This window comes from Exserohilum turcica (genome assembly GCF_000359705.1).
Source record: "Exserohilum turcica Et28A unplaced genomic scaffold SETTUscaffold_1, whole genome shotgun sequence".
NCBI lineage: Eukaryota > Fungi > Ascomycota > Dothideomycetes > Pleosporales > Pleosporaceae > Exserohilum > Exserohilum turcicum.
In genome coordinates, this window is record NW_007359914.1 from 3,503,497 (window position 1) to 3,528,198 (window position 24,702).

At 53.4% G+C, this 24,702-nt stretch overlaps 8 protein-coding genes across 8 annotated transcripts; 3 read left to right on the forward strand and 5 right to left on the reverse strand.

Annotated features, from left to right (window-relative positions):
- Positions 1–308: 308 nt before the first annotated feature.
- Positions 309–1,592, forward strand: SETTUDRAFT_153176 (uncharacterized protein; the record flags this gene model as incomplete). Its single annotated transcript, XM_008022908.1, has 1 exon — positions 309–1,592. The coding sequence occupies one exon, from the start codon at positions 309–311 to the stop codon at positions 1,590–1,592; it is 1,284 nt and encodes a 427-aa protein (XP_008021099.1).
- A 738-nt stretch (positions 1,593–2,330) lies between these two features.
- On the reverse strand, positions 2,331–3,829 carry SETTUDRAFT_162669 (uncharacterized protein). Its single transcript, XM_008022909.1, has 4 exons — positions 3,660–3,829; positions 3,363–3,593; positions 3,008–3,305; positions 2,331–2,949 (listed from the first exon to the last, which is right to left on the reverse strand). The coding sequence occupies exons 1-4, from the start codon at positions 3,765–3,767 to the stop codon at positions 2,420–2,422; spliced, it is 1,167 nt and encodes a 388-aa protein (XP_008021100.1). The 5' UTR covers positions 3,768–3,829; the 3' UTR covers positions 2,331–2,419.
- A 1,590-nt stretch (positions 3,830–5,419) lies between these two features.
- Positions 5,420–6,936, reverse strand: SETTUDRAFT_162670 (glycosyltransferase family 1 protein). Its single transcript, XM_008022910.1, has one exon. It carries the CDS (start codon positions 6,792–6,794, stop codon positions 5,541–5,543), a length of 1,254 nt encoding a protein of 417 aa, XP_008021101.1. The 5' UTR covers positions 6,795–6,936; the 3' UTR covers positions 5,420–5,540.
- Positions 6,937–8,139: 1,203 nt separating this feature from the next.
- SETTUDRAFT_162671 (uncharacterized protein) lies at positions 8,140–11,018 on the reverse strand. The gene has a single exon (XM_008022911.1). The coding sequence runs from the start codon at positions 10,861–10,863 to the stop codon at positions 8,398–8,400; it is 2,466 nt and encodes an 821-aa protein (XP_008021102.1). The 5' UTR covers positions 10,864–11,018; the 3' UTR covers positions 8,140–8,397.
- Positions 11,019–16,111: 5,093 nt separating this feature from the next.
- On the forward strand, positions 16,112–17,281 carry SETTUDRAFT_153180 (uncharacterized protein; the record flags this gene model as incomplete). The annotated part of the gene is made up of 3 exons (XM_008022912.1): positions 16,112–16,519; positions 16,601–17,176; positions 17,204–17,281. The coding sequence occupies 3 exons, from the start codon at positions 16,112–16,114 to the stop codon at positions 17,279–17,281; spliced, it is 1,062 nt and encodes a 353-aa protein (XP_008021103.1).
- A 103-nt stretch (positions 17,282–17,384) lies between these two features.
- Positions 17,385–18,278, reverse strand: SETTUDRAFT_30682 (uncharacterized protein; the record flags this gene model as incomplete). Its single annotated transcript, XM_008022059.1, has 1 exon — positions 17,385–18,278. The coding sequence occupies one exon, from the start codon at positions 18,276–18,278 to the stop codon at positions 17,385–17,387; it is 894 nt and encodes a 297-aa protein (XP_008020250.1).
- A 101-nt stretch (positions 18,279–18,379) lies between these two features.
- Positions 18,380–20,279, reverse strand: SETTUDRAFT_178477 (uncharacterized protein; the record flags this gene model as incomplete). The annotated part of the gene is made up of 3 exons (XM_008022913.1): positions 18,380–19,321; positions 19,378–20,043; positions 20,096–20,279. 3 exons carry the CDS (start codon positions 20,277–20,279, stop codon positions 18,780–18,782), a joined length of 1,392 nt encoding a protein of 463 aa, XP_008021104.1. The 3' UTR covers positions 18,380–18,779.
- Positions 20,280–21,693: 1,414 nt separating this feature from the next.
- Positions 21,694–22,642, forward strand: SETTUDRAFT_30684 (uncharacterized protein; the record flags this gene model as incomplete). Its single annotated transcript, XM_008022060.1, has 2 exons — positions 21,694–22,116; positions 22,190–22,642. 2 exons carry the CDS (start codon positions 21,694–21,696, stop codon positions 22,640–22,642), a joined length of 876 nt encoding a protein of 291 aa, XP_008020251.1.
- Between the last annotated feature and the right edge of the window lie 2,060 nt (positions 22,643–24,702).

Sequence of the window (24,702 nt, forward strand, 5' to 3'; positions counted from 1 at the left end):
CCTCCTACACACCGCAACCCGCCGCCCACCACTACCGTCCCGGCACGTCGCGTCCCCGCTCGCAGCCCTGCCCAACCACCTTGTCCTCGTCACCACCGGCGCTCTATATTTGGCTCCTCCACCTGGACACCATGGCCACGGCCGAGGCAGCGTCGAGGCCCCATGGTATGTACATACACCAGCATCCTCGACTAGCCCAGCACAGCCATTGCCCCCATCCCACACCTGTTTCATAAGTCTAGCCTTAGTCTGCCCTGCTCTCCCCACCACCACCACTTCCCCTCGTCCACTGCCACTGCCACCGCACCATGCTGACCAAGGCCAAAGACCGCCATACGCGCAAGCGTCCCTTTGCTGGCTGGATGAAGCGCCTCGCCAACCTCAAGCCTTCGTCGTCGGACGCCCCCAGCAAGAAGAACAACACTACCAAGAAAGCCCTGTCCAAGAACAACCCCTACCCCGAGTCCGGCTACATAGCCACGACCACGGCCACACGCGCCCCCGAAGATGGCCTCTCTGTATCCACGCCACGCTCCAACAGCTGCGCCTCGGTCGAGGAGCCGGCAGAGCCCCAGCGCCAGGGGGTCCAGAAGAGCAACAAGTCGACGGCGCCCACGGTCGCAACCCTCCCCGAGACGCTGCACTCGACAAGATCAAAGGCCGAGACGGGCCGCAGCAACTTTGTCAACGGCGGCAGCACCTTTTCCTCGCCCAATGGGTCCGAGCATTCGCTTACGACCACGTTGACAACGATACAATCTACTGCGCCATCCAACGTGCTCAACATTGGCCACGCCCAGAACCACAACAACGCAGGCGGTTTGGCCGCTACGCCTGTGCACTTCTCCCACCAGTTCCCAACCTCGCCTCCGCCTTCAGCCATCCCGCCGCACATGGCCCCCCAGCAGCAGCCGCATTCATATCTGGGCGCTACTGCAAACAACATCCTGACTGACAATGCCTCGATTCTCACCCTCGCCTCGTCGTCCAAACGCCGCCGCCGCAACTCGGTAGACACCAACGCATCCATGCGTGCCCTAGCGCCTTCATCGCATTACGGCGGCAGTCGCGAGTCGCTCCCCCTCAGCGTCCTTTCCGCCAATCCTGAAACCATCTATTCGCCGTCCAACAGGCCCAGCACCGTCAGCGCCTTTGTCAACGCAGAGCGCGCCAGTGTCTACTCGGCCTCTGGCGTCACGGCTCCTGTCCTGACGAGCGAGCGCAACAGCTACTATGCCAACAAGCAGGCTGATGGTCTGAGCGTTCGCAGCGGACTACTTGGCCACGGGCGTACTGATAGCATCAGCAGCATTCGAGCCACGCCAACCAGCCCTCTCGCCAGCCCCCGCGATCCTCTTGGACCTACCAGAGTCAGCCGCAAGAGCTCCGAGTGGAGGGAGGCGAGGGAGATAAGCGATGAGGACGAAATACCCGCAAGCCCTATTGTAGAAGAGTGCGAGACAAAGTGCAGCCCCAAGTGCAGCCCCAAGCCTGACCGCAAACTTGACGACAAGCCCGACGACAAGCCCGACGAAAAGCCTGAAAATAAGGCTGAAAATAAGCCCGACCCCAAGCCCGATTCGCAGACTTGACATCCTGAGTTTTTCTCTTCTTCTTCTTCTTCTCTAGTTTGTTTTACTCACATGTTTCGTGTGAATCTGGCGGGCAGTCTCCATGCCAATCGAGACTGAAGAAAGGGGGGGGGGTTTTCTAACAGGCGGTTTTTTTGTCTGTCTGTCTGTCTGTCTGTTCTTTTGCGTCTTTTTTTTTGGAACTGCTGCTGGTGCTTGCATGTCATGATATCCGGGGTGTGCCTTTACAATAGCATGGCAAATCGGGGCTGGGGGCTGGGGGGGAATCGGTAGGGGGTGCAATTTTGTGTGTGTGTGTGCGTTTTTTTTTTGTGTTTTTTGTTGTCTACTTGCCCTCTCTCTCCTCTCTTTTTCTCTCTCGGTCTTTGCACTTCCAAGGGAGAGGTGAGGGGGGAAGCGGACTGGAATGGCTGGGCTCGGCTAGGCTAGGCTTAGAATGCGGAGAGGCGTTTTCGTCATGGATGGATGGGATGAACGGAATCGGATGGGATGGGCACAGGAGGGCAAAGGTGGTGTTTACGCGTCGTTTTTTGTCTGTGTTTTTTTTGGTCCTCTATGTTCTGGTGCTTCTTTGAATCTTATACCCTGGTAGAATCGAATGAAGCTTTCTCTCTCTCTCTCTCTCTCTCTCTCCCCTCTCTCTGCGTTTTCATTTGTGTCCGTTTGCTGAAAGACTGCCTGCCCACCACGTGACAAACCCGTTTTGCTACCAAAATACTCGAAAAAAAGAACAAGATACGGGTAGTAACTGATTGTTGATAGTTAAAAAAAAAGAGACGCTAATGCTACGATTCCGCTATACCATGCTAAAGACGCCCATCCATCATCTATCCCATGATCCTCCGCCTACGTCCACTGTCAACGCTAACCGTATTGTCAGGCCCAATGCTAATGCTCAAACTGCTGCTGTCGTCCTCGCTGGGAGCTCTCCTCCGCCTGTCTCTGTCGCGATCACTGCGGCGGTCGACGACCTGGCTCTTGCTTCGCTCGGGCTGGATGACAAGCCATGTGGAGCCTCCGCCGTCGTGCTCTTGCTCCATGAGCTGGAGTTGGGGACCGGCTCCTCGCTCGTCGCCTCGTCGCATCTCGCGGTCGCGGTCGCCTCTTCGCACGTCGATCTCGCTGGAGCCGCGGGCGGGCTTTGCGGGCTTGGGCGGCGGTGGTGGCGGGAACAGCGAGTGGAACTTGGCTGTCTTGATGGGCAGTGACGTGAGTGACGGGGGCAAGGGGAGCGACTCGATCAGCGTCAGTTTCTCCAGTGGAATCGTCGTCAACAGTGAAGCAGGAAGGTCGGCGGGCGAGCAAGCTACGATGATGTGGCGGAGATGCGTGTTGAGTGCGAAGAAGGACAGGTTTTCTGTGCAGAGATTAGTATGTTAACTCGGGCGAATCTGCTCTACATATGGAACCCATACCTCTGACTTTTCTTCCAGCTCCACCTTCTTTGCCCACGCCCGTGTCGATCCAGTCAAAGCTCGTTATCCGTCCGCAAAAGCCCGTGGAAAAGGCACGCAGCTGACCCAGGTTCCGGACCTTTTCGAGGCGGACGAGGTAGTTTGCCATGCCCTCGAGGTTGGCATAGACACGCACAATGATGTCGAGCGAGTCTGCATCTTCAAACTGCTCGCGCAGGTATTCGCGTATGCGGAGGTTGAGTTCGTCGGCCAGGGACTCGCCGCCTTGTGCCTTGCGAGTTATGTACTTGTCCTGGAACTGCATAAAGTTTGTCAGACTTATCAGCTGCATCTATTGGCGGGGGAGGGTCCGTACCAGAAACCCCTCGGCATCAGCGTCGATAAGCACCAGCACAAAGGGTCGTTTGGACTGGTTCTGCACCAGGGCCTCCTCCTTTGCCTTGCCTTCGTCTATCTGGGCCTGCATCGTCCGCGTCGTCTCTGCAATCTCGGCCTGCAGCGTCCGGCGGACATTTTGCTCTGAGCCGAGGTCGAGTTCCGTCTGGGTGAGGCGGGCTTCTGTCTTTTCGAGCTTGTCCAGCAGTTCCTAGGCGCGGGTGAGCATGTGCACAGTAGGCCCTAGCAATACCGTGCAACATTCCAACATGCATACCTCGATGAGCTCGCACCTCTTTTCCTCGAGGATCCTAAACTGGGCCAGGCGCTCGCGAAACGTCAAGGGCGGTGGGGCAGCGGCCGCGGCAACAACTAATTCGGCCATGGATCGGATGCGTGGCAGAGGGACACTGTTGATTCCAAGGATACGGAGCGAGAAGTGGCCCGGGAAAGCTGGGGGGGGGATGCTAGCAGTTAAAAGAAGGCGTTGTTTTGGGCTCCGCGCAGGGCCAAGCTGGGCTGCTACCGGTGCTGCTCGCGGCTGCCGTGACTCGGCGGCCAGTGGTAAAGATGGAGACGGCCGACGTAGCGGGGCGTGATTGGCTGCTCGGGTGGGGTGCGTTGGGCTGAGACGCTGCCTCGGATGGCGATGATGTAGGTGTAGATGGTTATATCTGTCGTCGTCCGCCAGAGGGCATGCGCATCGTGTGAGCTGGCGAGGTGCTTTTGTGGTCGACACCGACAATGATGGGCGCGTGGGTGCAGGTGCAGGTGTGGGTGCAGGCTTTGCGCGGCTCGTGCCGCAAATGGGTCGTGTGAGGCGGCGGGGTGATGGGATCCACGGAGGGGTTGCCCATATGTCGTGCATTGGCCGCCCCCTCACCCCGCCTTAGATGAGACGCCATCTGATGTTGCTTCGGACGGCAGACGGGCGAGTGCCGCTGTGACATGTTTCATGCTGGTTGTCAATACAATTTCTACAGACAGGCTTCTGGTGGCGTATCAGGCTGGAGCTGGAAGGACGAGTGCTGGAAGTTGTGCTCAGCAAGAGGGTCGAGGGGGGAGCGAATATGGGGGTGAATAGAAATACCAGACACAGAACACGACAAAGATATCATGGCTGGAAAATCATTGAATGCATGCACATCTCAATCGAGATAACAGTTCACACCAACTATTCGATGCCACTTGGTGCAGGCCCAATAGTTCCGTCTGCACGTCCAATCCCGCTATAGGTATCAGTATTGCCGTCTCGGCAAAATAGTACCGCAGCCCTGAGCCTCTCCGCGGACGGCCTTATCTCTTGCAACTCAAAATTGTCTTGGGTTAATACCCGAATTGGTACACATCTACTGGAAGCAATACAATGAATCCTACACATGCAACTCCACACTGTTGCTTTTCAGTCTGACACTCTGACACGCCATCACGTCACTTTTTGGCGTCTCCCATGGACAAAGCAATTCGTGTGCCTCAAGCCAAGGATACTGAGACTGATGCCAACCACGAACATGACAAAATCCAGCATTGTCTTTTCCAATGGACCCACATGCAGTCCAGCCCCTCTCGACGAACCACAACCAAGTGACAATGTAGATATTCCTGCATGAAGCCCTCCCCTCCCCTCTGATGTGCCAGCGGGCTTCGCGATCCGCACTTCGGCAATGAAGGCATTGGACAATGGCATGCACAATGATAGCAGCCCAGATGCCCAGGAAGCCACTGACGGACACTGGCAAAACACCTCGCCAAGTCGCTTAAGTACTAAATCAATCACATCTGTATTTTCTTCTTCTCAATCCGACGTGTTGCAGAAAAAAAACGACGACATCGGCAAGGGACTCACACATACACTCATGTTGCACAAAAATGAGAGCCGTGCCCCTGTGTCTCTCTCACTCACACACTCCTTTGGAACCCCCAACCAGTTTATAGAGAAAAAAAATAGTGTCTTCTCGGATTATCAACGCTCAAAAACATTTACTAGAGAGACTACAAAAACGAAAATGCTCCCCCATGCCGTTTACGCCCCCCCCCCTTGGATCCCCCCGATGCTTCTAAAAATTTCCGGGTTATAGTTGATATCATAAGAGCACAACCCCCCCCCCCCTACCACCCTCCCTCGCTTCCCGCTTAAACCTTAATCTGACAGCAACATCTACGACTTGACCTTCTCGGGCTGCTCCTCGAGAATAAACTTCCACATGACTTCAGCGGCTGTTTTGGCGCCGTCCATGGCGTTGAGCTTGTCGGCCAGGATCTTTGCGTTGGCGGCGTACGAGGGGTCCTTCATGACGGATAGGATGGTGTTGCGGATGTTCTTGGCCTTCCACAGCTGCTTCTGGACACGGATACCGGCGCCGGCATTCATGGCGTTGTCGAGGTTCGTTTGCTGCTCCACCTGCAGAGCAACGCCCACAATGGGCTTGCCGGCCGCCAGCGCGCATTGCACGGTTCCCTGGCCTCCGTGGGTGACGATGAGGTCGGCAAGAGAGTTGGCGGCAGACGCGGGGATAAAGCGGTCCGTCACCAGCAGGCGTGCGTCACCGGCGGCGATCTCGTTGGCCTTGTCGATGTCGCAGATGGATTTCGAGGCCAGCACAACGGCGTTCCAGTTGTCGTCCGGGCTCATGTTGAGGGCCTTGATGGCTTCGAACAGGAACTCTTCCGTGCCGGAACTACCCATGGTGACGAGGATGGATGGGCCCGGTCCCTTTGTGAGATGGTGTGCAATGTCGTCATCGAGCTTTGCGTCGCTGCGTGCGTACAGCGGGCCTGTCAGAACAATGTTCTTGGGGATGCGGTGCAGGTACTCCTGGTGGAACACTGGATGGTCATTGACCAGGTTGAGGTCGGCCATGTTCATGTCGAAGAGCGAAATGGGGCCCTTGTTGTGCCAGCCAGCGGCGGCGGCGGCAGCTCCAAGCCGCTTCTGCTGGAAGATGGGGGCCTTGATCATCAAGCCGCTAGCCCACCATGCCACCCGTTGGCGGATTGGTCGAGGAAGACGGGTGAAGAGCGGCATCACGTCGGGGAGATCCCTGATCAAGCCATGGGCAAAGGCTCCCGGGTGCAGTGGCACGGGCAAGAAGTTGATGGTCCGGATGCCGAGCAGACGTGCAGCAATCGAGGCCGGAGCCCACATACCATGGAAGACAATGTCGGGCTTCAGCTCGCGGAAAGCAGCCAGCTGGCCGTCGATAAACGACTTGGCAATCTCCTCGGAACCAAAGAATTCGGGCCAGTCCCAGCCCAGGTCGTGTGCGACTGAGATACCCTTGACGCGGGGCTGGGCGGGCACAATGTTGAAGCCAGCGTCGGTGATTTGATACTCGAACCGCGCACCGCAGGACAGGAAGTCAATCTTCAGCTCGACATCCGGCGGGCACATGTCGCGGAAGGCAATGGCCATGGCAATGGCTCGCGTGGTATCTCCGGCATCCTGCCACGCCACACTGAGTACGACATGGATAGACCGGGTCGTCATGGTGGGATATCTGTGAGGGTGTCGTTTAGAAGGAGGCGGGGGGAGAGAAAAAAAAAGAAGGGAAAGGGAGGGTATTTGGGTGTGGGTAGCGAGTGAAGAGGAGGCTTAAAGGTTGGACCTTTTATTGCCTGAGGAATGCCAGCTTCGACACGGTCCTTATACACACAGGCACTACGGAGGGGAGGGCTCTTGCGCCCTCCCTCCGAGCCAGGATTTTTTCTTTATGCAGGGCCGGTCAGACTCGTCTCTCCTCTATAATCTCCGACACCCACACACACACAGGTCGCTGTCAAGGTGGAAACGGTGGCACAAGCGGGGGTTCCTTTTGGCAAGGTTGAGCTGGCTGATCCGCACGGCCTTGGGCGTCTCCCAATCGGGGCTCAACACTCAACACTCAGGCTGTAACCTTGGGGGGGGGGGGCTGAGCTTGCCTGCAACTGGGTAGTGCAGCCGCACTGAGACGCCCAGGGCTACTGCGGGGAACCGTAGAGGGACGCCATATAGGCTTTCCTGACCACGTTGAGTTATTCGTTGGCGGCTGCGAGTCGGTATAGTTCAGGCGTACTTAGCGTCAGCCGCTTCGCCCTCTGCACGTCTTACCCACGTCGACACGCCGTGGCTCACGAGTCGGTGGCCCGGTTGGCAATGTCTATTCTGCGCTTGGCGGCCAGGCCTCTCACGCCGGCGCTGTAGGTTGTCGCAGCCCGGGCGACGGCACGCAAGCCAGGTTCCTTTTCTTCGTCGGTCGATAGTTGCTTGTACTTGGCGATCCTCACCACGACGCCTGGAGGAAGACGGGCAGCCAGCCAATGACATGCGTGGCGCCAACCACCACAACCCTATCCAGCCTTGGCCGTGGGAACCTTAATATTGCCAGCCCGTATAACAAGCCCTTCACATGACCCTGTGGCGTAGCTGAATACGAGAATAGCTGCTTATCGCGTCTTGACTGTGCAGCCTGCATCCGTCGCCGATATTGCTGTCGAGAAACAGAGACAGAGATAGCAACCCGTGGGCCTAGCGTTCATCTCCGCGCCCATGGCCTGTCAAGCTTTGCCCAAAGCTAGGCTTTGCTTGTTTGGTCGTAGCAACCGGGACAGGGCACATCTCAGCCGCATCCGCCATGGCTGCGGTTCTGTGCCCGCCTGGTCTGCGGGTTCGCCCGGTTTTTTTCTTGCCTGCCTACGTCCATGATCTGTCTATGTATGTACATGTAGGCATGCATCTTCACGGCACCCATTGGGACACGACGATTGGCACGGCCCGCATTCGACGACAAAATAAAATATTGGTTGCTGCATAAACATGTGCCCCGTGGACAGATAAACTACGTACATACGCTTTTTTGCTTCATTTACCTCTACTATACACGTGGTGATTAGGAAATATGCACATGCTGCCCGGAAGCGGCCGGGCGCGCATGTAAAGGAATGGAAATGACTCGAATGGCCCTCGCGTGGCCACGCGAACCTCTTGTTTGGGGGGGGGGATTGGCAGATTATACATTAGACTCGCCCTCGCCGCCCGTCTATCTGGACGCGCGCAATTCACCACGGAGATCGGGGTTGACCTTGGCCGTCAGGTACGACGAGAAGTGCCCGCTGGCTCGGAACGTCTTCCGCCACGACGGCACTGGCGGAGGAGGCAACGGGGTACTGACATCGTCTGCCTCTGAGCTGCCGGATTCCGAGGTCCTCAGGACGCTCTGAGGCTGCTGGGAATCAGGTGCTTGTTTTTCCACATCTGTGGGTGCGCGTTGCGCCTCCTGCTTGTTCTTGACACTGCGCCATTCCATGCCCAGTGCCGCTGGCAGTGCGAAGCAGGCAATGATGAGAGCCGCGAAGAAGGTTCCCTTGGTCAACGCTACATTGTATGCGTCTAGGACCCTATCGACAATCTCCGGCGGAACGTGCTTGGTGAGGTCGGTTGCTCCGGCACCAAGCACGCGCTGGGGGACGATGCCGCCAATCGCCTCCAAGCCCTCAGTGAACTTGCTAATGTACAAGTTTTGGCCCACTGCCGTGAAGACGGCTCCACCCAGTGTCTGGCACAGCGAGAGAATAGCCGTGCCGATTGGCACGTCCTGCTTCCGCAACACCGTTTGGACCGCAATGTTGGGGTGCTGCATGGTGCTTCCCACTCCGAAGCCCACAATAATCTGGTACCCGATCCACATGCCGGTACCCGTGTTTTTGGTCCAGGTGGTGATGAGACCAACACCGAGAGCCATCAGAATGGACCCAACAATCATAAACGGAGTGTAGTAGCCAAAACGCTGGACCAGGCCACCAGAGAGGATGGAGCCAACCACCACCGAGAGAACGAGCGGGATGGTGTTGATTCCAGACTGCATTGCTGAAACACCCTTGATCGCCTGGAACCAGAGGGGAATGTATATCGAAACCGTAAGCATCGTGGCTCCCACGCAAAACTGCGAGGCGCCGCCACAAGCCACGCTCCGTTGAAGGACGATATGTGCAGGAATAGTAGCCGTTGTGTGGCGAGTAAAGTATTGCCATGCAATGAAAGCAACGAGGAGCACCGCAAAGACGACCAGAAGAGCAACTATTCTCGGTGACGACCACGGGTAATCCGCCGCGCCCCATTCCAACGCGAGCAGCAGACAGGTGATGGATGGCAGAAAGAGCGCGGTGCCCACGGGGTCGAGCTGTCGTATCGTTTCGCCCCACGTCTTGAGCTTCGACTTGTTCTCTTCCAGCTTGAGCATGAAAAACACAACCAAAAGGGTGATGCCTCCCAGCGGCAGATTGATCCAAAAGCACCATCTCCACCCAGCCGAGCTCTGAGTGAAGGCGCCGCCGAGCAAGGGCCCAGCCACGGACGCGACACCAAAGCACGCGCCGAAAAGGCCCTGCAGCATAGGCCGCTTTTCGAGCGGAACCGTGTTGAGCATGATGAGAATGGCGCCCGTGAAGATGCCGCTGCTGCCGAGACCTGCAATTGCTCGCCCGATGATGAGCATGGTGCTGCTCGTGGCCGCGCCGCAAATCACGCTGCCAACCTCGAACAAAACGATGCCAGACAGGAAAACCGCCTTGGTGGAGAAAAACGTGTAGACGCGGCCGTACAGCAGAATGAAGCCCGCGGCTGTGAGCATGTACGCGCTGCCGTACCATCCAATGTCGTCTATGCTGTTGAACGTGTTTGTAATAGCTGGAATCGCAGGGCCCATGATTGTCCGGTCGAGAGCCACGAGAAAAATGGAAATGTACAGTGACACCATGATGACTGCCGTTTTCGCTTTTGATGGGTAGACGGGCGCGGCCGGTGTCCTGGGAGCCGTTTCGCCTTCAGCAGGCGGCTGCTGGCTGTCTGGCTGTTCGTCCATTGCGTTATGGGCGTTTCGCAAGATGCTCTTAGCACTCGGTCTCTTGTCGCGTGTCGAAGCTCCAGGCTCGTCCACGTAGTCGTCGAACTTGACGCTGTTTGTTCTGGTCGAGCGTCCGGACGGGTGGGAGGAGTCGAGTATAACGGGCACGTAGTAGCCCTCTTCTGACTGCGGTGACAAAGGAGTGAGTGGAGTGAGTGGGGTTTTGGGGGTTTTAGCCATGTTGTCTCTGATACCGATGCCGTTTGCTAATATTCCTTCTAGTGCCATCAATGTGCTTTCACGCAGATAGGGTCGGATCTCACGGAGGTCCTCGCGCAGATTTGAAGGCGTGTATGATGTGGCGGTGCCTTGGGTCCGTGGTCGCGATCGTCTGCTATATGGTCGGTCGTAGCAATCTTGCTCTCGCAGATGTGAATACCGTGGGCCCCACTCGTGTGCTTGGAAATGTGCTCGAGCAAAAGCCGTCTCGCAGCTGTCGGAAAGATCGGCGATTATACTTGCAATCAAATTGCGCTCGTCAAGGGAAATGACGCGAGACGACGCTGCATCCGTAAAGGTAAAGTCGCTAGACGTCCGAGCTGAGACGGGAGACACCGGGCCTGGGCCCCTGCGAAACCGCGGTACGATTGGAGGGAGCGCCATGCCGCCTTGCCAATATCAATATTGATTCTTCCTTATCGGTCCTCGGTCAATGGGTGAGGGGGGTGCGTCGTGGTGGCGCCGAAGCTCCGTGTATGTGGACCTCAGCTGGTAGGCTGCGCGTGCGTGAGTGTCGAGCAGCTCGTCTTGATATATGATGCCTAAGCACAACCTCTTGATCAAGATCAATTATAAGGGATGAAGCAAAAGGCACTGTGTGTCTAGTTTCAAGGCATTGTGAAACTGAAATAAGAAGAGGGCACACGCTCGCATCGTCGGCGATGCTCAAACCTGAAGGCACAATCCTCAGTCCGCAGTCACACAGCGTACAAGGCGGGCCTCTGTAAGGCGGCGAAGCACGCTGACGAATGCCAGGCTTCTCTCCTACACCACTCAGCACCCTCAAAAGCATCGGCGTCCCGGGCTCAAAACCACCGATGTTACACTCTTTGACTTCTGCGCCTCATACCTTTCGACTCTCCGGTCTGACGTCTGCCAGCTATGTTTATCAATAGCCATGCCGGTGAGACCCTAACCAGTCAATTATCCCCATGTACATAGCCCGCATGCAAAATGCCCTGCAGACCTGCAAGAACGGAGGGTCAATTGTGCACTTGTCATGGCATGCACAGTCAGCGACGGGAATTGACCTGGGGAGCCGAGTGGCGTACGCGATCGGCCTTGGTAGTCCGAAACACCATTGATAGGGACGTGAGCAGCTAGGCCGAATCTGTTTCCCTGACACGATTGCCAGCAGCAATGGAACATGTTGTCCTGTCTCGGCTCTTGCGATCGGGTTGGGTTGGATTGGGTAGTGATGGGTTGTGAGGGCGTGGTGGTTGTGGTTGTGGTTGAGTTGTCGTGTATCGAAAGCAGTGATTGACCAGGGGATGGTGCGTAGCGTGCTGGCGGTTACTGCGGGTGGGACCGAGACTACGCCCGACTCCGCACGTCAACCCGCCCTTGTTTCTTTCTCTCCTACCAGGAGAAACACGCTTCTCACATTCTAGACCGTTACAGGGTCAGGCAAAACCTCTTGCCGATCGTCATTCACCCAATGCCTCACGTAAAGGTTAATGGTCATATGGTGCATTAGTAGCATCACTTGCTACCGCAGAGCTCTTGGCCTTGATACATTTCTTCCCACTTCCCAAGCCGAAGTAGCGCCTCATAGTTCACACAATCTATGAGCCAAGTAAGCCGAGTAAATTCTATAGATAGTTCGGCCAGCCAGATTTTTAGCCAAGTTTGGGTCTAAGCAGTGGCGATCAACGGCTGGCGGGATAGCCGAATGACTGCGGCACACAGTCCCTCGAGACAGGACGCAAGGCCCCTAGGATCGCTATCGGGACCGCTGCCATGGAACTCCCGTGCTGCGCCCCAGTTGTTGAAGGGGGGGCATGTTGATAAAAAGAAGTGTATTTCCAGTGCCCAGGAATATCACACAGCTGTTGCTAATTCAGGACATGCGAAGAACAAGCAACATAATGAGACACAATACGTGATGATCTAGTCCGTGTACAAATAGGGGTTTTGGTCCATGAAGTGGACCGCTCAATGACCGGCGCATTTGGCGTTGATGTGCTAAGAGATTGAGGTATGAGACATGTACCAAGCGCTTGCGACAGCATATCATGACAAGGCGAGTGGGTTGTGACAGCGCGCCACCGAAGATCACTGTTGTAGTTCATGCGGAGAGGAGATCGCAGGTTCATCACTGGAGTATCCCAAGATCTTGGACGGAAGCTCGGTCACGCAGTACCTAGCCGTGTTGAGAAACCTCGCCGTTTGTTGAGGACATTGAATACCCGGTTTGCGTTCTGAGCGAAGCAGGTACTGGGCTTTTCCCGTCTTGCCATGGCGATGTCTTGTGACACTACAACACGAGGAATTTATTCATCATGTTGAGCGAGTGATTAAGATTTTCCAACTCTGTGGAGGATTGCTCATTGTGTTGGATGTGTCATCTTTCAACGACTCTCTAGTCTGATTTGAGCATCCCAGCAATTCTCTACCGGCTGTCCGATCGATGCAGCTCAGGAGTCATTCTCGCGTGGGGCTATATATGCAGCCCTCCATGTACTTGCGTTCACTAGCAATCGCACGGATCTTTCGGCTGGATACGGGTAATATTGGCCGCTCATACAAACCTGCGGAGCAGAATTGTTTCTTACTTCGGCTCTGCAAACAATATGATTTTTTTTCCTCAGGAGACGCTTTTTAGAAGCTCTGGAGGGATAAGCGGTTAGGAAAATTACTCTTGGGCTGAATTCTCCATACGATGCATATTGTGAGGCTTCGATTGAGACTAATACACTTGTGTTCATCATCGGCTGGGAAGATTGGGCATCATTCAAAGTGTATATGCATGCCATCGGGTATTCACGTAATGGAATGGTAGAAGGAGATAAGCTTAGACAAGGTAAGCAGGATATCAATTCTATTCAGGTCAATGCAAGGGACTTAGAAAGGCCCGGCCCTCTTTACGGATGCGATCATCTGACCCAACCCTTAGTGCCATATGTATTATCTCATTTACTGACTGCTATGCTAAATGGATCACGATGTCCAAGCCTACAATCAAGTCTTCGGCTCCATCACTATTGCGAATAGTTATATTCCATGTACGTGACCAACTATGACCAAATATTGCTCAACTACAGTATAACCAGAAAGCATGTACTCTACATGCCCTAAAAGTGTCACGGCTGTTTCTAACCCAGATTCATCGTAACTAACAAACAATCTCGATATGGACGCTAGGGTTGGGATTTTTTGGCGTCAACGTAGCAACAGCTGAAGTACCATGGTTGAAAGTCAACGTTGATGCATCTGTCATGGATGTCAGCTGATAAAGATGCAGGCATTTGGGGTGTTCATGCACGCCTACCGGCGATAAGCGAACGGCCAACACCCACGCGGTACACAGCGGGCGCCTATATCACAGCTTTCTAATGCAATTGTGCAACCATGGGTAATTGGATATGCATCACGGATGATCGAGAAACTCTACCTGATTCAGGCAGGGCGTACCTCGGTAGACAAAGCCCATTGCCTATCTTTAGAAGACTTTCTCAACAACTTCCGTGCATAACACTAGATCTTTCCAGTAGCCGCGCCAATCGAGCTGGAATATATCAACATGCGATGTCATAAGCATGTTGTAGGCGGTCCTGCCTGAGACATAGATAGTGCACTTCTTGGACGCACTAGAACGCCGAATTACAAATTGACAGTAGGTCGTATATAAAGAAAGTTCTAATCTCTCCACAGAGAATGAGTTTGGTAGTAAGACGAATTTTCGACAGCTAGTGCACAGATCCGCAAGTGAAAAGGAAGAACAGGTAAGAGTCCAGGTTGCTAATGATATAGTAATCAACGTGGTGACGGTGTGGTTTAATGCCTTACTGCCCATCGATATATACCTCTCTCTCCCGAGACAATCAGCCATGAGTCACGTACAGACACGGAGCTGCAGGCGAATAGTTGGACCATCAGCTGAGTTAGTAACTGGTAATGCTCACGTGCTATGAGAAGTAACAGACAACATCTCAACGAATAGGGCCGCTCACAGCTGTATTTGATATTGACATCAACTCCTTATCGTCCAATCGATAGCATTCTTCATCACCGTATTGGTATCCTCGATTCATCACATCCTACGGCTTACACCCCGCTGACATCAACGCATCCCAGCCATAAACCCAACCAATCAAGCAAGCGAATTCTATATACCATGGAGACTTGAGCTTCAGCTCCTCTTCCTATCCCTACACCCACGACCTGCATTCGCAATCTCGCAGAAGCCATGTCGACACAACACCATCGACACACACCGTACATAACGCGCATATCCTTCTTTTTCCGCTCTTACCAACCCCTACCCCATTGCACGTACCCAAAACCATGCCCAGATACCCTCACGTGCAAACCCCGGCTTGTCGAACGCCATTCCGCGGCAACGATACCGCGACACCCACGTGCATTCACATACACACACCGATCTACAGATCTACAGCCCACACAGCCAATCACATGCTCGCTAGAGCTGCGCTAGTGCTTCACGCTGCACGCCAGCACTTCATCAAAAGAAAGCGAGCAAGTGCTAAACCCAATATGTCAATTTCCCAGGGCGCTCTGAGGGTCGTTGATTGATTTCTTTTGATGAGGCGGTAACGCCACAGCGTTCTTTTCTGCAAGAGAAGGCAGACGTGGAAACCGTTGTGCGGCCTCTGCCGTCTTTGCGGGCCCCTCAGGATTCGCATCCCGGGTCATGACACTGGGTTGACGTGTGTTTTTTTTTCAAAATGGAGTTGTGGTTGCGAGATGTGTGGTTCGGGCGCGTTTTCCTTTTTGCGATCTTCCGCGGATTTGCAGATGTGGATATGACGTTGACGATACCAAGGTGTGGTGGGGGGATTCTAGACAGTGGAGCGACGGCGGATCCTATGCAGGACAGCAGAGACCTGGTCTACATCGTGGTGCGCACCGTACTTTGTCCTGCCGGTAAGCGTCGAGGAGGAGACATAAATATCCCTCAAATAATAGAGTTCTGACTAATTACGATCTCTGTTCTCACGCTCATTTCTGAACATCGCCACATGGAGCGCAGATCTAAAAGAGAGCTGTGCTAGAGCTAAATAGGCGCTTCTTATTAGCATAGACAGCTTTTGCCACCTCCTTGCTATTGGCAGGGCAAACTACGATGCGCACCACGATGTACATGACTTTCGTTCTCAGATGTAATGAGGGGTTGTTAATGAATTTCGTATACAGGAGAGAGGTGGTGGTGCTCAATGGAGGACTTTGTATTTAGTTGTGCGAGGGAGAGCAGGAGACATCATACCTCCATGGTGAACATGTGCTCAGCTAAGACCTAGGCTAGGCATAAGTCGTAGCGGAACCTACCCCGTGATTAGCTCATGAACGCACGCCAGGCCGTAAAATGTTAGGAATGATGCGGTCATGGTAGTGCCGCTGCGTACGAAGATCTTGCCTCTGGTGCCGTACACCTATGATGCCTCCTGGAATTTCTCTCACCGCGTTATTTTCAAACTGCATTCTCGAAATACTGCTAGAGCCCCCCTCCCCTTTTTTGTTCATTCAAGACATTATATCGAGCCACGAACTTCGCTTTCATGGTGTCCTGCCTCTTTGACTAAAGACTACACACCGGCCTCCACACTTCATCACGAACCCCCTTATCGACTCTAAACAAAAGCTTGCTTCGAACCACCACCAACAGCCCATCATGAAAATCCGGAATATCCTCCCTTTCCACAAACAGGACACCCACCCAGACAGCGACACTTCCAGGCCGCAAACCGGGGACACAAAGACCCCCGTCACCCGCGACGGCAGCAAGCCAAAAAAGACCAAATCACCACGGATACCGCCCCAATGGCGCAACACAATCATAGCTGCACTCGCTGAATTCGCCGGCACATTCATGTTTCTGTTCTTCGCGTTTGGCGGCACGAGCATCGCGAACAATAGCGCAGAGGCCACCAGAGCAGGAAAGACGGACACGTTTGGCAGAACGACAGAAGAAGCCGCCAACACGGCTGTACTGCTCTACATAAGTCTGGCATTTGGATTCAGTCTGATGGTGAATGTGTGGATATTTTTCAGGGTGACTGGAGGGTTATTCAATCCCGCCGTAAGTCCTGTCTCGGCTACCCACGCACTCGGTCTTGGAAAACGAGATGATATAGGATGGAGAACTGACAGTGTGTATTAGGTGACGCTAGGCCTCTACCTCATCAATGCCCTCACAGCCTCTCGAGCCATCCTGTGCTTTATAGCGCAGATGCTCGCAGGCATGGCCGCCGCCGCCGTAATCCAAGCTATTCTTCCCGGCCCGCTCAAAGTCAGCACGACACTAGGGCCCGGCATGACGCCTGCACGGGGAGTCTTCCTAGAAATGTTCTTGACGTCTCTGCTCGTCTTCACCATCTTCATGCTCGCCGCCGAGAAGCACAAGGCGACGTTCCTGGCGCCCATTGGCATTGGCCTGTCGCTGTTCGTCATAGAGCTGATGGGCGTCTTCTTCACGGGCGGCAGTGTGAATCCCGCGCGCACATTCGGACCCTGTGTTGTTACGCACGATTTCCAAGAGTACCATTACATATACTGGTTTGGGCCTGTCATGGGCACGCTGTTGGCGTTTGTGGTGTACAAAATAGTCAAGTGGGCGGATTACGAGACGCTGAATCCGGGCCAGGACTTTGATGATCAAGAGGCGGCAATTTTTCCTTGGCCCGAAGACCTGGATAATCCGGAAGAGGTGCAGAGACCAGTAGTATTGCCTCATCAGGTGCTCTCTGCAATGGCGGCATCGCAGGACTCGGATGTGGAGAAGGTGAATAGGGAGCAGGATGGGACAGATGCAGAACCTGGGTCTTCGGCGCTGACGAGGTGATGGTGAGGAGTATGATGAGAGAGAAAAGGTTGAATGAATTTGGCCTATTCTATGTACCCTGCTCTAGCGTTCTTAGCGAATTGATGGAATATGCAAAGCTCTCTTAAGATGCGCATAAGCAAAGCCTCATATCTCCGCTTTTCATGATGCCTCGCCGTGCATCTCCCAGTCTCGCTTCCGTCTTGTACACCAGGAACCATGCCAGGCAGTGCGCTATGAGGATGGCAAATATGAAGAGAAACAGTAGGAATCCTAGGATTCCCAGACAGAGCCACACACCCGACATCACCCTGTCCTTCTTTCCATGTCGTTTCTTTGCTTTGGGAGAGTCGGTTGTGGTGAGAGCTACAGACTCTGGCACTGGATCCTGCGTGGGCGGGGATACAGACACTGGCACTGTCTGGTTTTCGGCTTCGCTTGATCGGCGTGGTGGTTGTTCCTCGTCAATATGCCCGCCGTTGTCATTGCTGTCCGCCGGGAACAGCCTTCTCGCCACACCGTTTGCTTCCATCTCTCTCCCCGACTTACGTGGTGGTGTAGGAGGCATAATGCGCCATGTACCTCTTTCCTTGATGCCGTCCTTTGTCTCTACGCGTCTGGGGAATGGCGGATCCCAGGGCTTTCTCCCGGGTTCTTTTCCATCGGCCCTTTCCTTCCCCTTCCCTTCCTGACCTGGACTCAGTAGTTTCGTCGGCGATGTCGGCTGGATGTGGATCTCTTCCGACCCTGTTTCGCTCGCTCCGGTTCCGCTATCTGCACCGTCCGTCGCCTCCCTTCTACTTTTCGCGCGCGAACTTTGTGACGAAGCGGTTGCCCTTCGCGATCGTAAGCGCCGTCGTAGGGATGGTGTCCGTTGGTATAGCGGGGGTCGGCTTTCTGTTTCGTGTGTTGAGCCAGACGTAGAGAGTTTAGGATGAGGACGAAAGAGGCGGGGAAGTTGTACGCTGAGAATAGGTAGACATATCGCCAGGACGCAAGCTAGGAAGAAGATGCTCATGTCCACCTGTCAGCAGCGTGATGTTTATGGTGGCTTGTATGCAGAGGACAATCTGAGGCACAGGTTGAGTGAAATAGAATCGATTGAAGCGCTTTGTAGGAGGTTGTGATAAGGATGTATCGATGTAGCAGGGGTATGGCAAAGTTGAATGGCTACCCTGCAATGCGAAATGACGCGGTCTACTTCGTGTGGTGAAGAATGCAGCTTTCTTTCGCGGAAAATTAGGGTGTTGAAATGGGCAGTGGCGGATAACGTGGAAGGCGTTGAAGTGTCCTTGCGTGGCTAGGCCGTGGCGTCACTTCTGAAATATCCAGCCTTAAGACCCATGACACCAGGGATTTAGGCAGTGAATGTCCATCTCAAACTCTTGAAGTCTAGCCCTGGCTTACCTGCAGTAATATCATCAAAGAGATTGCGCTGGACAAAGATAATATGGTACCAACAAAGATTTGCTACACCATCAAAAGAAAAAGGCGATTGGTGCTAAGTAGCAGGTGAGATTCAGTGTTGCATCTCATCGGCATCGGCCTCATCATACTCAACCTCGGCGGTGTCGCCTTCTTGATAGCCTCCGCCTTCTTCATCTTCGTCGTCAGTGTCGGATCCCGACCCTTCACTTTCGCCCTCACTCCCCGGGTCAAAGTCGTCGTCATCCTCTTCGTCGTCTTCTTCCTGCTCCTGCAACTCTCTCTCCGCTTTCTGCAGCTCGCTTTCTTCTTCCTCTGCAGCTCCCTGGGCCTCGGCGCCATTCGCCGCGTCCTTCTTACCGCCCACCTTGTTCACATTGAGCTTCTTGGCGCGGCGCTCGTCTGCCAAACTGGCATCCTGCAGGCCATGTTTCTGCACGTACTCGTTGATGCCGGCAAAATCTGCCTGGTCAAGCATGCCGAATTCGATATCACCGGTGGGGGTGGTGATGACAAGGTTGAATGTGTTGCGCAAGACGGCGGTGTAGGAGATGCTGGTAATGGCAGCAAAGTCAAAGAAGGCGAGCGGCTTCTTGAAGCCATAGAGGATACCTACAGAGGTGAAGAAGAGATAGCCTAGTGGGCGTTAGCGGACGAATGAGGTACACACACGATGGAGAGCAGGGGCGCACCTTCTTTACTGCCCCTGTGTGCTTTGACATGGTATGCCTTCTCGCCCTTCCGGTGGCTCTCCGGGACAGCGCTTGCGAACTCGTCGGCATTGGGAAAGACAACGTCCTTTCCTGTGCCTGCTTGTGTCAGGCAGTGCTGTATCGCCTCGGCCATTGGAGCTGGCCCTGGATCCTCGCCTTCGACAATGTTTTTTCCCGTTGCTTCCTCAAACGTCCAGACTATCGGCTCTGGTGGCGAGGCCTTGAGCTCATCGGGGACCGGGGCAACGCCATCTCCATGGACGGGAACGATGACAAAGTTGTGCTGCTTCTTCGCCTTCTCGGGCACCGGCAGGCAGAAGATCTGGTCAATGTCTTTCCATGCCATTGCGAACTCGATGCTCCCGTTGGCGCCAACCGCCCTGATACCGCCATCCTTCTTGCCGACTAGTTCGAGGGTAAACTTCTTGCGCTGCGGCATCGAGAAGCTGACGCCGGGATATGTCTTAAATGCCTGGGCTGCCGCACTCGTAAGGCTTCCTGCAGTCGTGGAAGCGCTGTTCTGCGCGCCATTGCCGTCATCAATTTTGCGCTTCTTGGTCGCTGGCTCGGCGGCCGGTTGTGGCGCTTGGTTGAGGATGAATGTTGAAATGTCACGAAATAGCGTGCTCTGTGTGGGGTCTTGGTCTACGCAACGCATCAACATGCATTCCAATGGACATCATGACGAGAGACGCACCTATGGCGGCATGCACGCGCTTTCGCAGTTCATGGTCGCCAGCAAAAGCGGCATCGATTTCTGGGGGGTGCGGCGCACGTGTCGCGGCCGGGGCTGGAGTTGGCGCAGGAGCCGGGGCCGTCGCAGGAGTCTGCACTGGCACGACGGGCGCTGATGGCCTGGTGTTGAGGGCTGTAAAGGCCATGGCAAGCGTGGAGAGGTTTTGCTGTTGTTGGCCCGGGACGTCGTGTAAACGCGTCGAGGGTGGACCGCGACTTGCGCCCACTTAGCGCCCGGCTACTGGTGACATCACCCGCACCTCCGTCATCCTTCACGTCAACCCTCAACCTCCTCATTCTCCCCATCTTCCATCTGGACATACACCGGCGATATTCTAGCTCGCCTTGACAGTGCTAGCGCTCATCTCTGTCCCGCTGAGGAGGGATCACTGCCGATGGACCGCTTCTCCTTCCAAGAGCCCCTCAGGCCCCGGTTCGCGTTTCAGTATCAGCGTCGGAAACCGAATAAATCGAGATGCACGCCACTGTTCAGGCGCTCCTCTGAGCTACCTCGCGCATGGCATTTACGGAGTTTTGCTTACCCGTGCGCGGACTTCTAACAGCACACGACGACGACTTGTTGCTCCCAAAGACCTCGGAATGGACCGATCTCGATACAAGACCCCAGTCAAACATCTCCCTCACCGATCTTTTGTGTAGCAGAGCCTGAGGCACACCTCGGCATTGGCATCATGCCCATTGTTCTGGATGCATAGCAGCTCCAGCTCAGCCGCAGGTTGTGTTCCGCCACTCTGGAAGCCTGCACGACATGCAAAGACTTGATTGCCAATATGCTCTGCGAGATACAACGCCTCTCTGTGGTACCCTTGCCCAAGGTGTTCCCATACTCCTACACGCAACGCGGGGTATTATGTCCGCCTTCATGCAGACGACGTGAGCCCAACATGGGTCGCATATCAGCTCCAATCCTCTCGAGCGTATGAATGGGTACAAGGAACATTTCCAACACTTAACAGCCTATGTTATTGCGACGAGCGATAATAAGATCGCTGCAGTGAGGGGGCCAGTGCTCGTTGCGTACTTCCTACACTTGGTGTCGCGCAGCTCAACGACAGCCAATGTGAGATGACGGTAGGTGTTTGACACCTGTCACATGCATTGCGGAAAAATACAGACCTTCCCGAATATGTGCTGGACCGCGCAGACCGTCCCTTGACCCAAACTGCAGAGTAGCTCGATGCTGGTATGAAAGCATTGACAGTTAAGCTCAAAGTAAAGAACCTAAGGCAGCACGCGGTACGGTGTGAGTGGCTGACGTGGCATATATGTTATTATCCATTTTGTGTGGTATAATGGAGGATAATATGTAATTTGGCCGAGCTGCGTCCCTGTTTTCAATCAGTCCTAATCTTATGTCCTTTCTGCCTTATACAGCGTCGCACAGGCAACTGCCTCATCTCCCCACTTAATGATCCTTCCGTGAAGCCTCGTTCCAAACACCATTATCCAAGTCGACCATTTTATCCGGGACGGTTTGGACCTGCATCCTAGGTACTCACGGTTGAAGGAGGAGGGTCAAGACCCCAACCGTATCCAAACATGTCCAAAGTTGCCGCCCAACTCCAGCCAGTCATTGCCAAAATCCGGTCCCTCGTTCAAAATCCACAGCAAAATGGCACACCAGTCTTCAATAAGCCGCTCAATACAAATTCATGTCCGCACCACCGGAAATCGCGGCTACTTCATAGCGTTCTGCTCATTCTCCTCCTCGCCATGGCCATAACTCTCGTGACACTCAAGGCAGCCACATACGACTTTGTCGAAGACAACCGCATGACCGGCTTCACATTTGAAGCACCCAGAAACAGCAGCAACACAGGCGAGGCCATCGTCATGGGCGCGTTACCACGAAAACTCTACACGGTGCCAACGAAACTCGCCATCATCGCGGCAGTCATCCCCATCAGCATAGCCACCGCACATCTCGGCTTTGTAATCGTCGACTGGAAAAGCGGCAAGCGGGTACGTTGAAGCCCCTATATCCACTTACCACTATTAAAAAGACCCAATACTTATTAATTTTCGTTCCAAATAGACACAGTCCTACGCTTTCCGCCGCAACACCATGTTTGTGCATCTCTCCAACGCCATTATGGTCTTGTTCGCCCTTGTCTCCATCTACATGACGCACAAGAACTCGTCGACCTGGGACGCTGGATATGTGGCCAAAGTGGCTGCTTCCAAAGCCAACAGCACCCTCAACAAAGAACCCGTTTTCCGCTACGACATCGGCATGTTTGACCTCGAGACGTGGGCTTGCGAGCTCAAAGCAGTGCCGGGTGCTGCCGTTGCTCACTCTGACTATGCCAAGCAGTGCGCGGTTGAGGAGGCGGGCCGCGCTATCATGATTCCGCTCGTCATTTCCGCGTGGCTGGTGGCGGGCGCGTGTATATGGGGGTTTGTGGGCGGCGGCAGGAGGGGTCCTGATGGCGAGCGTGTGGCTACGGATGAAGTGGGCGTGGAGATGGGCAAGATGAATGCTATTTAACTACTTGGGCGGCTTCACTATAATTCTATATTTTTCGGTTTTTTTTGTCATGTTGACGTGCTTCATACATGTGTCGGGCGTTTGGAGGCTTCTTGTTTTTTTCTTCTTAATATGTCGTCCGTTTCAGGCGTATAGTGGTGGAGATGAGAATAATATTAATGTTTATTTGTTAGTTATGGAATTTTGAAATTCAGGCTAGTGGGGCCGATAGTAAAACAGAACTTTCTTACCTTGAAGAGAGTAAACAACCGGATTTTTGTTTATGTCCTTGTTGAGGGTCGCGAAGATTGATATGTTGGTTTCTCATTTATAAAATGGACTAGTAGCTCTCTTTCCCCACCCCATCTTTGTTATCATCGTAATTTTCATTATTGTCTCTTGGGCTTTCTCCCTAACGAGATTGTCTTTCGCTTTTCCTCCACTCTGGGTTTCACCGTCGCCTCTCTTACCCTTGAGCAAATCACCAAGCCTGTTGTTGTCAGCCTTTTCCTCAACACTCCTAGGTACCAAGCCTTGTTTGACGCCGGTACGTCGTCGACCCGGTCGCCCGTATTCCATCAGCTCGTCATCTGTCCACTCAAGATCCTCAGCAGTCATAATTTCAAAGTCTGTATCTTCACTGAGTTCATCGAAATCGGGCTTTAGTATCGAAGAATCAAGGACGTTAGTGTCTTCTAGTATGACTGTAGTTGCGTTGCCAAGTGCGCCGTTGTCTTCAGATCTACAGGCAATAGTTTGTGCAGCGACGTGCAATTGACGTAGCTGGAATGAATACCTGGTTGGAATGGTTATTATTATTATTCTAGTTTAACGTCCTTTTTTAGCCCAAAGGGCTATATAAGACGTATAGGGTTTTTAGGCCTACAAGTATCTAAGTAAGTTGTTTCTAGCTACAATATTTAGGAGGGGTTTTAACCAGATGAAGGTAAGGCTTGTAGCCTATTAGTTAGTAGGTAGGGGGTGGGATAGGGTGGGGGAGGTGTATGGCTACCTGTTATAGGTATTACTCCTCGTTTTCTGTGTTTCCCTTGTACTAGGCTTGTGTTCCAGCCTTTGTTTCTTGAATAAAGGTAATAGTTGCTTCTATACCCTCCTTTGTTTAAAGGAGGATAGGTAGTAATAGATCGCCTTCGCAGGCTTCTCTTAGTCCTTTCCTTTCCTCCCTATATAGATTACATCTAAATAGAATATAAAGTAGGTCTTATATAGACCTATAGTTGTAGGGGCAACTATTAGAATCTACTTTCCCTCTCTTATATAGGTAGTCCCTTAGGTAACAGTGCCCTAGTTTAAGCTAGTAGAAAGCGCTAGAAATCTCTCTTCTAGTATTGCTAGGAATAGCGATTTGCTTTCTTATCTTCTACTTGTATTTTGCTGCGTACGTATGTGGATTCTTGCTAGTGGCTTTTTTCCTATACTGTTTAAGTTAGCTTAGCTATTCTCTCTCTCCTAGCTACTTAATTCGCGAGCTAGTAATAGCTAGGCTAGTTTTGCTAGTAGAAGGAGGGTCTAGCTTAGTAGCTTCTTTAGCTAGGGCGTCTGCTTTTTCGTTCCTAGGGATATCTTGGTGGCCTAGTACCTAGTAAAGGCTAGGGCGTATACCTATCTCCTCTAGTTTCTTTATTGCCTTTATACATCTAATTTGCCATTCTTAGCCTAGATTATTAGAAGCAGTCTTTAACCTAAGTAGGGTAGCTTGATTATTTGCATAGACTTTTATATCTAAACAGTTCTCTGCTAGCTCTATTGCTTTTTCTAGCCCTAGGGTAATACCTTCTAGTTCACCGTTGTAAACTAGTTGGTTATTTCCTATAGTATATTGTTCTTGGGCTATTTGTGTTGTTCCTAGATAGAATGCAACCCCTACTCCTACACCTTTGCCTTGCTTTGTAGCTGAGGCATTAGAATAGATAGACAGGAGGCTGTTATCTACTAGTTGTTCCTTGTGGTTCTTTGCTTCTATGTCTTTAGGCTCTTTAGATATATAGACCTTGTATGGGATATTTGAGTTCTAAGGTGTGAAGGCGTAATGTTGTATCTCCTTAGTGTTTCTAGCAAGG